At 45.9% G+C, this 13,591-nt stretch overlaps 1 protein-coding gene across 1 annotated transcript in view; it reads right to left on the reverse strand.

Moving 5' to 3' along the window:
• Window positions 1–13,591, reverse strand: part of LOC135218162 (integumentary mucin A.1-like) — a 139,249-nt gene that overhangs the window by 101,212 nt on the left and 24,446 nt on the right. The window contains exon 3 of the mRNA XM_064254312.1: window positions 9,188–9,553. Coding sequence (XP_064110382.1) covers window positions 9,188–9,553 — 366 coding nt within the window. The remainder of the gene's footprint in view (window positions 1–9,187; window positions 9,554–13,591) is intronic.

Consider the following 13,591-nt stretch of genomic DNA (forward strand, 5'->3'; position numbering starts at 1 on the left):
CCCTGTATGTTCTTGGGTATGAGGAATTCTTTGCCCTTCTCCTGTCGAAAACTAGGATAGCCTGTCCAGTGTCATCTCTGTCCGCTGACAGAGCGTCCCTTAGGGACGAGTAAGAGGCGTCTTGGCGAGCTGTTTGACTATGCAAATCAGCTTGCCAGACGTCAAGCTTATGAGCTTGAACAATATCCCGTTTCGTAGTACGTAAAGCGAACGTCACATAACGTATACATAGCACCATGAGGGGAGGAGGGAGGGGAGCGTCTTAGAAAGCAAGAAAACAATCCTTGCTACAAGAGCAAAGACGTTCCTTCCTCTCGATAGAGCGTTAAATGTCTCGAAAGGCGTCCTCGTGAGGGTCCTGCCTTAAGGACATTTTTAATCTCTTGACCAAGACGACAGCCGCCTGTGCGACATTTTGCGTCTTTGTCACGCTTATCGATATTAAGTCATGCCGAAGGGACGCCAGATCAGTACTCTGACGCTCCCTCCTGACGAGAGAGAGGACGTGAAGCATCCTCTTCTCTAAAGCTTCTTTTTTAGAGGGCGCGAGTCCTTCCGAGAGCTCCAACCTTGCGGGGAGGACGCCTCGGAGGACGAGAAGCAATCTTTCATGATTCGTGCACGTGCACGATCTTTGGCAGCCTTGGAAGCGTCTTCAGGTCCTGCCGAAGGGACGCCAGATCGGTGGGGGGTTCCCGTAACCCTCCTTCGGTTTTCAACTTGCCCCCTCCCTGGTCCTGGGAGTCCGACAGAGGTTTAGACCTAGAGGCGTTATAGGACCGATCTGACGCCCCCTCCACACTAGGGGCAAAATCAACATCACTACACTCACAACACTGATTGGAGAGCGAGCACTTTTTCAAGCTTACTTGATGTAATCCACCATAATAGAAAGGGCATTACCTCTCACAGACACTTCCTCTAGGCCGGTAAGCCATACCACAGGGTTAGGCAAAATAAAGTCTACTGGAGGTTAGTAGGTTCATTATTCTAACTTCTGTTTACTGTGGAGGAAGACCTCCTGATTCTATCACGCTCTCATTTGCGTACATACGAATCATACGTCTTCTTTCGGAATCAGTCAACATTACACTAATTACATTGATCTTTCAACAAAGAAAACGTGTAAACGTCATGTATACTAAGCGAGTGTCTACCGAAGGTTTCGGTAGCCTCCCCTTACCCGTTGCAGACAACAAAGTCTGAAACTAGGCTAACTAGATTCAGACATCATATGCAATGAAAAAATTTTAATTAATTTATGACAGCGTATGCCTAGCCACAAATCCAAGTCAATCATTCAAAAAATAAGTAGGATACTTAAGCGGCTAATGAAGTTTCAAAATCCTAGGCGGAGGTAATGGAAACAGGTGTTTTCACTACCGCGACAGAGAAAAATCTGAATAGAAAATGGGAATGGTTCCTGATATCCGCCTCCCAGCGGCGGGAATGGGTACTAACCACCTGGCCGCCCACTGCGTGTGCCGGGAGTTTTGAAATTCTGTCGGACTTCGGAGAATACAGCTATATATATATCTGACAGGTAAGTTTCATGAACAAAATGCCATTTTCTGGTTATCAGTGCCAAAATCTGGTTATCTTGGCACCAATAAGAGCTGAAAATTGCAGATTCTCGGTTAGCGGTAACTTTTACTTATCATCAAGCCATTGGAACGGAACCCCCGGTGACTGCCTGTACAAACAACCAGGATCCCATATTAAAATTGTGTTCATAGCAGTACCCTTTGCCACCCATAAGTTCAGATTTTGTTTTGCATGCCTATTCTGTCAACAGAGTACTATATGTATGTATGTACAATGTAGTAGTACAGTGCGCCCCTCACTTTTTTGCCTCTACAATCACTTGTAACTGCATACACGTACATACAGTAGTATCCACTGTATGTACAGTAGTGCAGTATATTAGTCTACACTCTAAATCATTTCAATCATAAATATCTGCATTTAGTCGCTACCACAATATGAAAAAATACAGTAATTAATGAATGCACAGTGTTAGCCTATGAAAAAAGAAAGTAAATTACGAAGTGATAATTTTAGCGATACAGTCCATAGAAAAATTTGCGAATTGGTCAGTTCCAGAGTAAAAGTGAATGATATGTTCCACATAAAACCGTGAAAAAGTAAAGTGTAAATAATTAAGTGGGAGTCCACTATTGTGTTTTAGGACAAAAAAAAACCAACAGTAATGTATTGATTTTATCTCATGCTGTACTTAAATATGCACGAGGGGTACAGTAATCAACTTACAAAAAAACTCAACATACAAATGGAATGGCAGTCCGGAACTTAACTTGTTTGTAAGTATGGTGGGGTTTATAATATGATATTGTTAAGATACAATAAAGTTTTGTACATACTTACCTGGCAGATATATACTTAGCTATAGACTCCGTCGTCCCGACAGAATTCAAAACTCGCGGCACACGCTACAGGTAGGTCAGGTAATCTACCATTCCCGCCGCTGGGTGGCGGGATCCGGAACCATTCCCGTTTTCTGACAGATTTTCTCTTCCACCTGTCTCCTGAGGGGAGGCTGGGTGGGCCATTAATCGTATATATCTGCCAGGTAAGTATGTACAAAACTTTATTGTATCTTAACAATATCATTTTTGTACATGCAACTTACCCGGCAGATATATACTTAGCTGATTGGCACCCTTGGTGGAGGGTAAGAGACAGCTAGATACCAAAAAAAAATAAATAAATAAATAATAACGGGAAAACAACAATTGTTGTAGGATATAAATCCTTGGTTCTCACCTGTTTGGGCAGACTTCATGATTACTGTCAATGAGCCTGCATGCCTCAAGAGCTTCAGCGAGGTATCGACCTATAACTGAATAGCCCTTCTGGATCATGTCAAAGGGGGCTAGCCCGCTTACACGACAGAGCCTACATGGATCGTGTCAATGGGGGCTTACCCACTTATATGACAGAGCCTGACCTGTATCATATCAATGGGGGCTAGCCCTCTTACATGACAGAGCTTTAGGTTTTACAATATAACACAACGAGGAGACCAACAGTTAATACCAACCACCTGACCCTCCTAACATGTTAGAAACTAGGAATTGAAAAGGGTTACTACCTATACCCTCTTCCAATCGACCATAAAAACACACACCACAATGTTAAAAAAGAGAATAATTAACTAAACTAATTAGGATTAACCTCAGCTCCTCCTCCCAGCACTGAATCCGCGGAAACATACGCCCCGAGTGAGAAGCACTTCTCATAAGTAACTCTTACGTCTCTTAGGTAGTGAGAAGCGAATACCGAGTTACACCTCCAATACGTGGACTCTATAAGGGCTTGAAGAGACCACGTCTTGTGAAACGCCATCGAGGTTGCTATGGCCCTCACTTCATGCGCCTTCACTCTGAGGAGCTTAAACTGTTCATCACCACAAGCTAGACGCGCCTCCTTAATTATGTCTTTTATGAAAAACGTTAGAGCATTTTTCGAAATAGGTCTTGTCGGATCCTTGACCGAGCACCAAAGACTTTCTTCCGTACCTCCTAATAGAGACTTCCTTTGCAAATAAAACTTGAGGGCTCTTACCGGACATAAAGTCCTCTCCTGTTCTTCCCCCGTAAGAGAAGAAAGCCCTTTCACTTCGAAGCATCTTGGCCATGGTTTTGATGGATTCTCATTTTTAGCTAAGAAGAGAGCCTTAAAAGAGCAAATTGCAGCATCCTTCTTAAAACCCACTCTGCCTTCTAACACTTGAAGTTCACTTACCCTTTTTGCCGTTGCTAGGGCGAAAAGGAACAGAGACTTTCTTGTCAAGTCTCTAAAGGAGGCCTTATTAGAAGGTACGAACTTGTCCGACATAAGATATTGAAGGACCACATCCAAATTCCAACTAGGATTCTTCCTGGTCTGGCTTTTTGAGGTCTCGAAAGACCTAATAAGGTCATGCAGGTCCTTGTTCTCTGAGACATCTAACCCCCTTTGCCTGAAAACAGAGGCTAGCATGCTTCTGTACCCTTCTATCGTTGAGACACTTCTAAGATAAAGAAGAAAATCCGCAATGTCAGTTACAGAGGTACTGGAAGAGGATACGTTCTGCGACTTGCTCCATCTTCTAAACACCTCCCACTTCGACTGGTACACTCGTAACGTGGAAGGTCTCCTGGCTCTTGCGATTGCTTTCGAAGCCTCGCGAGAAAACCCCCTCGTTCTAACGAGTCCTTCGATAGTCTGAAGGCAGTTAGACTTAGAGCAGGGAGGTTTTTGCGATACCTGTCGATGTGGGGCTGTTTGAGAAAGAGCGATCTGGGAAGATCCACCATCCATTCCAGCACCTCTGTAACCAAGTCTAGGGCTGGCCAAAATGGGGCGATTAACGTCAGCTTCGCTCCTTCTGAGGAAGCAAACTTCCTTATCACTTCCCCTACTAGTTTGAAGGGGGGAAATGCGTACCCGTCTACGCCCTTCCAATCCATCAGGAGGCCGTCTATGGCTATTGCTCTTGGATCTGCAATCGGGGAGCAATAATTCTCCAGTCTCTTGTTCCAATTGGTTGCGAACAAGTCTATGTTCGGTCTTCCCCATAACCCCCATAACTGCTCGCAAACTTGCGGATGGAGGGTCCATTCAGTGGGGAGAACTTGGTCCTTTCTGCTTAGCAGATCCGCCCGAACGTTTCTCTCTCCCTGTATAAACCTGGTGAGGAGAGAGATTTCTTTCTCCTGAGCCCAAAGCAGCCACTCCCTCACTGTCTCGTAAAGGGAGAATGAATGGGTACCCCCTTGTTTCCTGATATAGGTGAGGGCTGTCGTGTTGTCCAAATTGACCTGAATGATCGATCCTGAGATCTGCTTTTGGAAGTGAATGACAGCTAAATGAATGGCCTTTAACTCCTTTTTGTTTATGTGCCAGGACACCTGTGCTCCTTCCCAGGTGCCTGACACTTCTTGCGAGCCAAACGTTGCTCCCCATCCTGAATCCGACGCGTCAACAAACAACGCTCGGAGAGGGCTCTGTATGTGCAGAGATACTCCTTTGCTGAGCTTCTTTGGGTCCAGCCACCATCGTAGATCCTCCTTGATCTTGTCCGTGAGAACTAAAGTCTTCTAGGTCCTGGGAACTCTGATCCCAGTTCTCCTTCAGATAATACTGAAGGGGTCTTAGGTGCAGCCTTCCCAAAGAAACTAACTGCTCCAACGAGGAGAGGGTTCCCAGCAAACTCATCCATTCCCTCGCGGAGCAATGTTCTTTCTTTAGAAAAACTGAAACCTTCGTTAGGCAGCGTTCTATCCTCTATTGATGGAGAAGCTAGAAAGCCCCGAGAATCCATCTGAATCCCCAGATAGACTATGCTCTGCTGGGGATCCAGTTGGTTCTTCTCGAGGTTGACTAGGAGTCCCAGAGACTGCGTCAATCTTAGTGTTACAGAAAGGTCCTCCAGACACTGATCCTTTGATTTTGCTCTTATGAGCCAGTCGTCCAAGTACATTGAGATCCTGATCCCCTCTAAATGTAGCCAATGTGCCACATTCCTTAGGATGTCTGTAAAGACTTGAGGGGCCGTCGATAGTCCGAAGCACAGCGCTCGAAACTGGAATACTCTTCCCTGTGACACGAATCTGAGATATTTCCTTGATGCCAGGTGAATTGGCACATGGAAATATGCATCTTCAAGGTCCAGGGATACCATCCAGTCCCCTGGACGAAGAGCAGAAAGCACAGAGGAAGAAGTCTCCATCGAGAACTTCTTCTTTATCACAAAGAAGTTCAGCGCGCTTACGTCTAAAACCGGCCTCCACCCGTCCGAGGCTTTTGGTACCAGGAACAGCCGATTGTAGAAGCCTGGTGAATGGAGATCTTGAACTGGTTCTATGGCCCTCTTCTGCAGCATAAGGTCTACTGCTTGCAGGAGAGCCTGACTCTTGACGGGATCTTTGTATCTTGCCGTCAACTCCCTTGGAGTTTTCGTTAAGGGAGGATTTTCCCTGAAGGGGATCAGGTATCCTTTCTCGAGGATTGAGAGGGTCCAGCTGTCCGCCCCTCTCTGCGCCCAGACTCTGGCAAAGTTCAAAAGTCTGGCACCTACAGATATCTGGAGGACTTCTCTCTCATTTTGCCTTCCCGACAGGCCTCCTGGAAGGTCTTCCTCTCTGGTCTGGTCTCCTACCTCTGAAAGGGGTTCTCGAAGAAGAAGAGACTCCTCGAAAGGGCTGCTGAAGAGGTGCTTTCTCCTTCTTTGTAAAGGGAACAGCGGGCTTGAATCTCTTCGCTGATTGTGTAAGGAGGTCCTGTGTAGCCTTGCCAGCTAAAGATTTAGCTATATCCTTCACCGTGTCCTGTGGGAAGAGGTGGCTAGAAAGAGGCGAATATAAATAAGGCCGACCTCTGAAGAAGAGAGACTGACTTGGTCAGGAATGAGCTGTAAACTGACCTCTTCTTTAAGATTCCCGAGCCAAATAGGGAAGCAACCTCCACCGAACCATCCATTACAGCTCTATCCAAACATGCCAACACACTCGAGAGCTCCTCCATGCTCACGAAGTTCGGATCTTGGGATCTCTTAGCCAGGGCTCCCAGAGACCAGTCCATAAAATTGAACACCTCAAGTGTCCTGAAGAGGCCCTTGAGGAGGAGTGGTCGAGCTCGCACATCCCCAAGTAGCTAGCCCTTGAGGAGATGGTGTCGCTCGCACATCCCCCAAGTAGCCTTAGCTGAGAGGAGAGAGCGCCTCCTTGAAGAATCCACGAGCAAAGCATAGTCTGCATCTGCCGACGAGGGAAGCCCTAAGCCCATAGGCTCCTTTGTATCATACCATCTTCCAGGTTTTCCCGTCAGCCTGGAAGGAGGGCATGAAAACACTGTCTTGCCCGCTTCTCTTTTTGACTGAAGCCACTCTCCAAATCCTTTGAATGCCGACGGATCTTCACGAATGAGGAGGCTTTTGGAGACTTCGTGCTCGAAAGCAAAGATCCTGGTGAGGGCGGATCAGCTGGTTGAAGCGTATCCCTCCCCAAACTCTTTCAGCAAAAGCAAAAACAGCCTTTTATAGTCCGACACTATTACGTCAACTGGAAATTCTTCCTCCGAGACTTCCTCTAACCCTCCAGCTGCAGGAGAGCCCTTCGAAGGGGAGTGGCTCTGAGAAGGAGCGGGACTTCTGTCACGTGAAGGAGAGCACCTTCCATGCGACCTATGCTTGCTGCTGCAAGCTGCAAGGGAGCTCTTGAAGGTAGAAGATCTCCTATCAGGATCCTGTGTCTTGCGAGGAGAAGAGCTCCTACTCCCTGAAGAGTTCATTACGTGTGAAGGGGTCCTGTTCAATCCTTGGCGCCTGCAAGGGTCCTGGCGCCTAACAAAATCCTGGCGTCTACTGGGCTCCTGGTGCCTGATGTGCTCCTGACGCCTGAAAGGCTCCTGGCGCTTACTAGACTCCTGGCGCCTACTAGGCTCTTGGCGCCTACTAGGCTCCTGGCGCCTAACTAGATCCTGGCTCTTGATAGGCTCTTGACACCTGCCACGATGCTGGTAATCAACAGAGGAGTCCGACTCCTGATCTCTCCGTGAATCTGTAGCTAAGCGTCTCCTCTGAGAGCGGCTACTGCTGGGAACTTTACTACGAAAAGAAGAGCTCCTAAGGGGTTCGAGCTGTCTGCTGCGCGGAGCACTCTTAGACGGCGGTGAGGAGCGCTTATAGGGTGAACGAAATCGTCTCTCGGGAGAAGAGCGCCTGCTAGAAGGAGATCTCCTGAAAGGAGAAGAACGCCTGGAAGAGTCAAGAGATGTCTCCTCTAAAAGGAGATGAGCGCTTGCTAGTAGAGGAAAACTTCGATCTCTTCACTGGTAGGGAGGCGTCTTTCCTGCGCGAAGAATCCTTAGTGAGAGCGCCTACCAGGGAGGACAACTGTTCTTGCAGGTTAAGCAGGAAGAGTTTTGTCGGGGCTCGAATCAAAAGCGTCTCCTTTCGGCGAAACCCACGATCTCTTCAAAGGACGAGACTTAGAGGCAGAGCTCCATCCACACTTAGACGATGAGAAGTCCCAAGCTGAAAAGCACTCCCTCAGGATGCCTTTTCTACGGCTATCCAAGGCAGCCTAGGAGTTTGAAAGAGGTCTAGGCCTAGGAGCAATGCGGAGCCGATCAGACGCCCCCTCCACTGCACTGGGGTCATACACTCACTGACACTCTTACCTTTAGCTTCCATAGCCTTTAACTGTTCCTGTAGCTCCCTGATCGAGGATTTCATAATCTCCATTTCTGAAAACGAATCCTTAGATTCAACACAGGGAGAAGGGGCTGAGGTTACAGGAGAAAAGTTAGAATCTACTTTGTTAGTTTCTATCTCAGGTTCAAAAGAACAAGATCTACTTGAGCTCCTTGCGGAAGCCTTCCTAGCTCTATCCTTCTCTCGTTTCTTGATATAAGCAGATAAATTCTTCCATTCTTGTTCTGTTAGTCCCTCACATTCAGCACAAGTATTGTCAAAAGAACATTCAGAACCTCTGCATTTAACACAAACTGTATGGGGATCTATCTCTGCTTTCAGCAGTCTAACCCTACATTCGTCCCTTGCACACACTCTAAACATAGGTGTTACTTTAACATCAGCCATCGTGAGAGAAAAAACCTAATCAAATTCCTAAAACAGTCCACAACAAGCGTATGCCAAGCCAGAGAAGAAGAAGAAGAAGAAGAAGAAGAAAAAAAAAATAATAATAATAATCAATCCAACAAATTCTCAGCGAACGAGCAGAATTCCAAGCAGGAGGAACCAACAACAGTTGTTGTCGGCCCCGGCGACAGAGAAAATCTGTCAGAAAACGGGAATGGTTCCGGATCCCGCCACCCAGCGGCGGGAATGGTAGATCACCTGACCTACCTGTAGCGTGTGCCGCGAGTTTTGAATTCTGTCGGGACGACGGAGTCTATAGCTAAGTATATATCTGCCGGGTAAGTTGCATGTACAAAACTTACTTTTATGTGCACTGGGCCATACCAATGCCATCTTTCACTCCACCTATCATAAAGCAATGGGTTGGGTAACTATCTGTGATTTCTGAGCTATTGAAAGTATTAAGCTTTGTCTACCCAGAAGAAAATCTCTACTGGAGAAAAGTGCACCCATACCACTAATTGCCTCGCCTTTAAAAACAATCCTGATAAGTGACCCCATACACTTCATGCGAGTTCCCACCTGTTGTTGTTGTAGGCTCTGGAGTAGTTGTTTCAGGAACTGGCGCTGCTGTTGTAGTCTCGGGCTCTGGTGGCGTTGTTGTTGGCTCGGGCGCTGGTGGTGTTGTTGTTGGCTCGGGCGCTGGTGGTGTTGTTGTTGGCTCGGGCGCTGGTGGTGTTGTTGTTGTCTCAGGCGCTGGTGGTGTTGTTGTTGTCTCAGGCGCTGGTGGTGTTGTCGTTTCAGGCGCTGGTGGTGTTGTCGTTTCAGGCACTGGTGTTGTTGTAGCCGCTGTTGTTGTGTCAGGTGGTGTTGTTGTGGTTTCTGGTGGCAAAGTTGTTTCAGGCTTTGTTGTTGTTGGGGGGGGTTCAGTTGTTGTGGTAGTGTTACCTGAAGTCAGAGTACCAAAAAATGTACTTCTTAATACTGCTGTTACTAAATCACGTATACTATATATAGGACAACAGCACACAAAATTAAAAATACCTGTTCCACAAATATATTTTTAGCAGTATTTTATCTTTTCATAGATACCCAAAAGATAGGGTTACATTTTGTGGATTAAGCACTTGAAGTAACAATTAGCATTATGCAAAATTACCATTGTTAGAGGATTATTACCCTTGACAAATTTGCTACACCTAAGAGATAAACAAGCTTGAACCTACAAGAAGTAACCTCACCAGCCAGTATTAGTGAAATTCAGATACAGCACTACTCTCAGCAGTTACCGTTGCTGCAAGGCAGGTTTTCTGTCCAAGAAAAATTAGCCATCTCTAATTCAACTTTCCTTTATTTTTTTTAAATATTAGACTGATCTTCCTCTGAACTTTGCTTGACCATTTTTCAGCATTCATCATTTATCATCACAACAAACATATCTAACCTCAATTATATTTATGACCACACTCAAACAAACTACTTCTTTGAGGGGTTAAACCAGAGCATCAGCAAAGGCTGTGAATGAACAGAACAGCCAAAAGGTAAGATTCAACAGCTTCTTGTACAGATAAAACAAAAGTAACTTGCTTCAATGAGGCAAAACCCAACAAGAGCAAACAGCTTTCAGGCTATTAATTGCCTTAAAATCCCACCTAACGAGAAAAGAGACAGGCTATGTAATTTAAAATGCAAAATGTTATTTTCATGATAAAATAAATTTTTGAACATACTCACCTGGTAGTTATATATATAGCTTACGTCCCTGACGTCACGGCAGAATTTCAAAACTCGCGGCAATCGCCGATTGGGTAGTCAGGTGCACCACCTGTGCGCCCTCTACCAGGTACGTAGCACCATACCAACTATTCCTCAGATCTTCCATGCCCATAGTTTCTAGAGGGGAGGAGGGTGGGAATTTAATTATATATAACTACCAGGTGAGTATGTTCAAAAATTTATTTTATCATGAAAATAACATTTTCAAACATCTAACTCACCTGGTATTTATTATATATAGCTGATTAACACCTTTGGTGGAGGGTCAGAAACAGCTATCATCGTTGGAATTGGACATAAGTGTTAATAAAAACAAACTTACGGGTTCGTACCTGTTAAGGAAGCTGACTTTAATGATATCCTGTCTCATTGTGTCTGCTTTCCTTATGAGGTCCAGCGATCCCCCACCCAGGGGGCTGAAGACCTCTTGGAGACTGTCAACCGGTCAAACCTCTATGTGACTAGACTCCCTACAATACTCTTGTTCCGGGCACTACTAAGGAACAAGTTGATCACCTGACTAAAGATCAATGATTGTGGAAGACTGCATCCAGTCTCCACAAACAACCATAACTTTTCAATAGTTCCAAGAGAAGAAAAAGAGTATTGGATTATGGGTTTTAAGGGGTAGACCCTTTTCCCACTACTGAAAGAGCTGCTACAAACGGACCCAGTGTGTAGCAGTCTTCATACAAAGTTTGCACTTGCGTAAGATAGTGCGACGCAAAAACTGACTTGCTCCTCCAGAATGTTGCGTCCAGGATATTCTGAAGAGATCTATTTTGTTTAAATGCTTACGAGGTTTGCTACAGCGCTCTAACCTCGTGAGTCTTAACTTTAAGTAGCTTCATATCTGCTTCAGTACATGCTGAATGCGCTTCCCTAATTAATTGCCTTATAAAAAAAGGATAGCGCATTCTTCGACATTTGCAGAGAGGGTTTCTTGACCGAACACCAAAGCCCTTCTGAAGTGCCACGTAATTGTCTCGTTCTCTCCAAGTAATGCCTCAGAGACCTTACCGGACAAAGAACTCTCTCTACTTCCTCACCCGTGAGATCCGAGAGGTTCGGAATTTCGAATGACTTGGGCCAGGGTTGAGAGGGGCGTTCGTTTTTGGCTAGGAATCCCAACTGTAGCGAGCAGATGGCTTTGCCCTGTCTGAAACCTACAGTTTTGCTGAAGGCATGGATTTCGCTGACCCTCTTTGCTGTTGCTAGGCTAATCAGGAAGAGAGTTTTCATGGTGAGGTCCTTAAGGGATGTTTCCTGTAAGGGTTCGAACCTGTCACTCATGAGAAACTTGAGGACTACATCCAAATTCCAAGATGTTGAGGATTGTATTCTTTCCTTAGTTGTCTCGAAGGATCTAAGAAGATCTTGTAGATCCTTATTATCAGATAGATTAAGGTTTCTATGCCTGAAGACAGCTGCTAGCATGCTCCTATAACCCTTGATAGTAGAAGCAGAAAAGTTACGTCTCTTCTTGAGGTATAGCAGAAAATCTGCTATCTGAGTCACAGAGGTACCGGAAGAGGAAATAGAGTTGTCCCTGCACCATCCTCTAAAAGTCTCCCACTTCGATTGGTATACCTTAATGGTTGAAGACCTCCTTGCTCTTGCAATTGCACTCGCTGCCTCCCTCGAAAATCCTCTAGCTCTTGTGAGTTTTTCGATAGTCTGAAGGCAGTTAGCTGAAGAGCTTGGAGGTTTTGGTGATACCTTTCCAAGTGGGGCTGTTTGAGTAGATCTACTCTTAACGGAAGGCTTCTTGGGTGGGGTGTCCACCATCCATTCCAGTACCTCTGTGAACCATTCTCTTGTCGGCCAGAAGGGTGCCACTAGAGTCATCCTGGTTCCTTCGTGAGCCACAAACTTTTGTAAACACTCGTGTACCACTTTGAATGGGGGAAAGGCGTACACGTCTAGATGTGTCCAATTCAGAAGGAACGCATCTATGTGGATTGCTTCGGGGTCTGGGACTGGAGAACAGTAAGTCTCCATCCGTCTTGTCTGCGCTGTTGCAAAGAGATCTATGCAAGGGCGCCCCCAGATTCGCCATAGACTCTTGCAAACTTCCTGATGGAGAGTCCATTCTGTTGTCAAGACTTGATGTTTTCTGCTCAGGATGTCTGCTCTCACATTCTTTTCTCCCTGAATGAAGCGTGTTACCAGAATCACGTTTTTTCCCTTTGTCCAGAGGAGCAGTTCTCTTGCTGCTCTGTACAGAGAGACTGAGTGAGTCCCGCCTTGTTTGCTGATGTAGGCCAACGCCGTTGTGTTGTCGGAGTTGACCTGTACCACTTTGTTCCGGACTACGCTCTCTAATTCCTTGAGAGCTAAGAAAACTGCAGTCAATTCTTTCAGATTGATGTGGAACTTTACTTGCTCCTTGTTCCAGAAGCCCGAGACTTCTAACTTCCCCAGTGTTGCTCCCCAGCCCGAGTCCGAGGCGTCGGAAAACAACACTAGGTCTGGGTTCCTCTGCTCTAGGGAGAGGCCTTCCTGGAGCTTGACGGGATCGTTCCACCACTGTAGATAGTGTTTCATGTCGTTCAGAAAACGGGAATACACATTGACTCTAGTGTCTTCTTCTTGTCCCAATGCTGATTTAGATGAAACTGCAGAGGCGTAGGTTCAGTCTTCCCAAGGAGACAAACTGTTCTAGCGAGGAAAAGGTCCCCAGCAGACTCATCCATTCCCTCGCAGAGCACTTCTGTTTCTTTAGGAAGTTTCTTATTTTCTCTAAAGCTTGTTCCGTTCTCAATGTGGACGGAAAAGCCCGAAAAACCTGACTCTGAATCCTCATCCCCAAGTACAAGATTTCCTGGGATGGGATCAGTTGGGATTTCTGGTGGTTTATCAGAAGGCCTAGGTCTTCTGATAATCGAATTGTTTTCTGAAGATTCTCCAGACAGTCGGCGTAGGAATGGGCTCTGAGGAGCCAATCGTCCAGATACAATGAGGCTCTGATGCGTTTCTTGTGTAGCATTGCTGCTACGTTGCTCATAAGTTTTGTGAAAATTTGAGGTGCGGTATTTAGACCGAAACAAAGAGCTCGGAATTGAAATGTTTCTGTCTTGTAAACAAATCTTAGGTACTTTCTGGAGTTTGGGTGGATCGGGACGTGAAAATAAGCATCCTGGAGATCCAACGAAACCATCCAGTCGTCTCGTCTGACTGCAGCAAGAACTGATTTCGTTGTCTCCATAG

Source organism: Macrobrachium nipponense, chromosome 9 (genome assembly GCF_015104395.2).
Source record: "Macrobrachium nipponense isolate FS-2020 chromosome 9, ASM1510439v2, whole genome shotgun sequence".
Classification (NCBI taxonomy): domain Eukaryota; kingdom Metazoa; phylum Arthropoda; class Malacostraca; order Decapoda; family Palaemonidae; genus Macrobrachium; species Macrobrachium nipponense.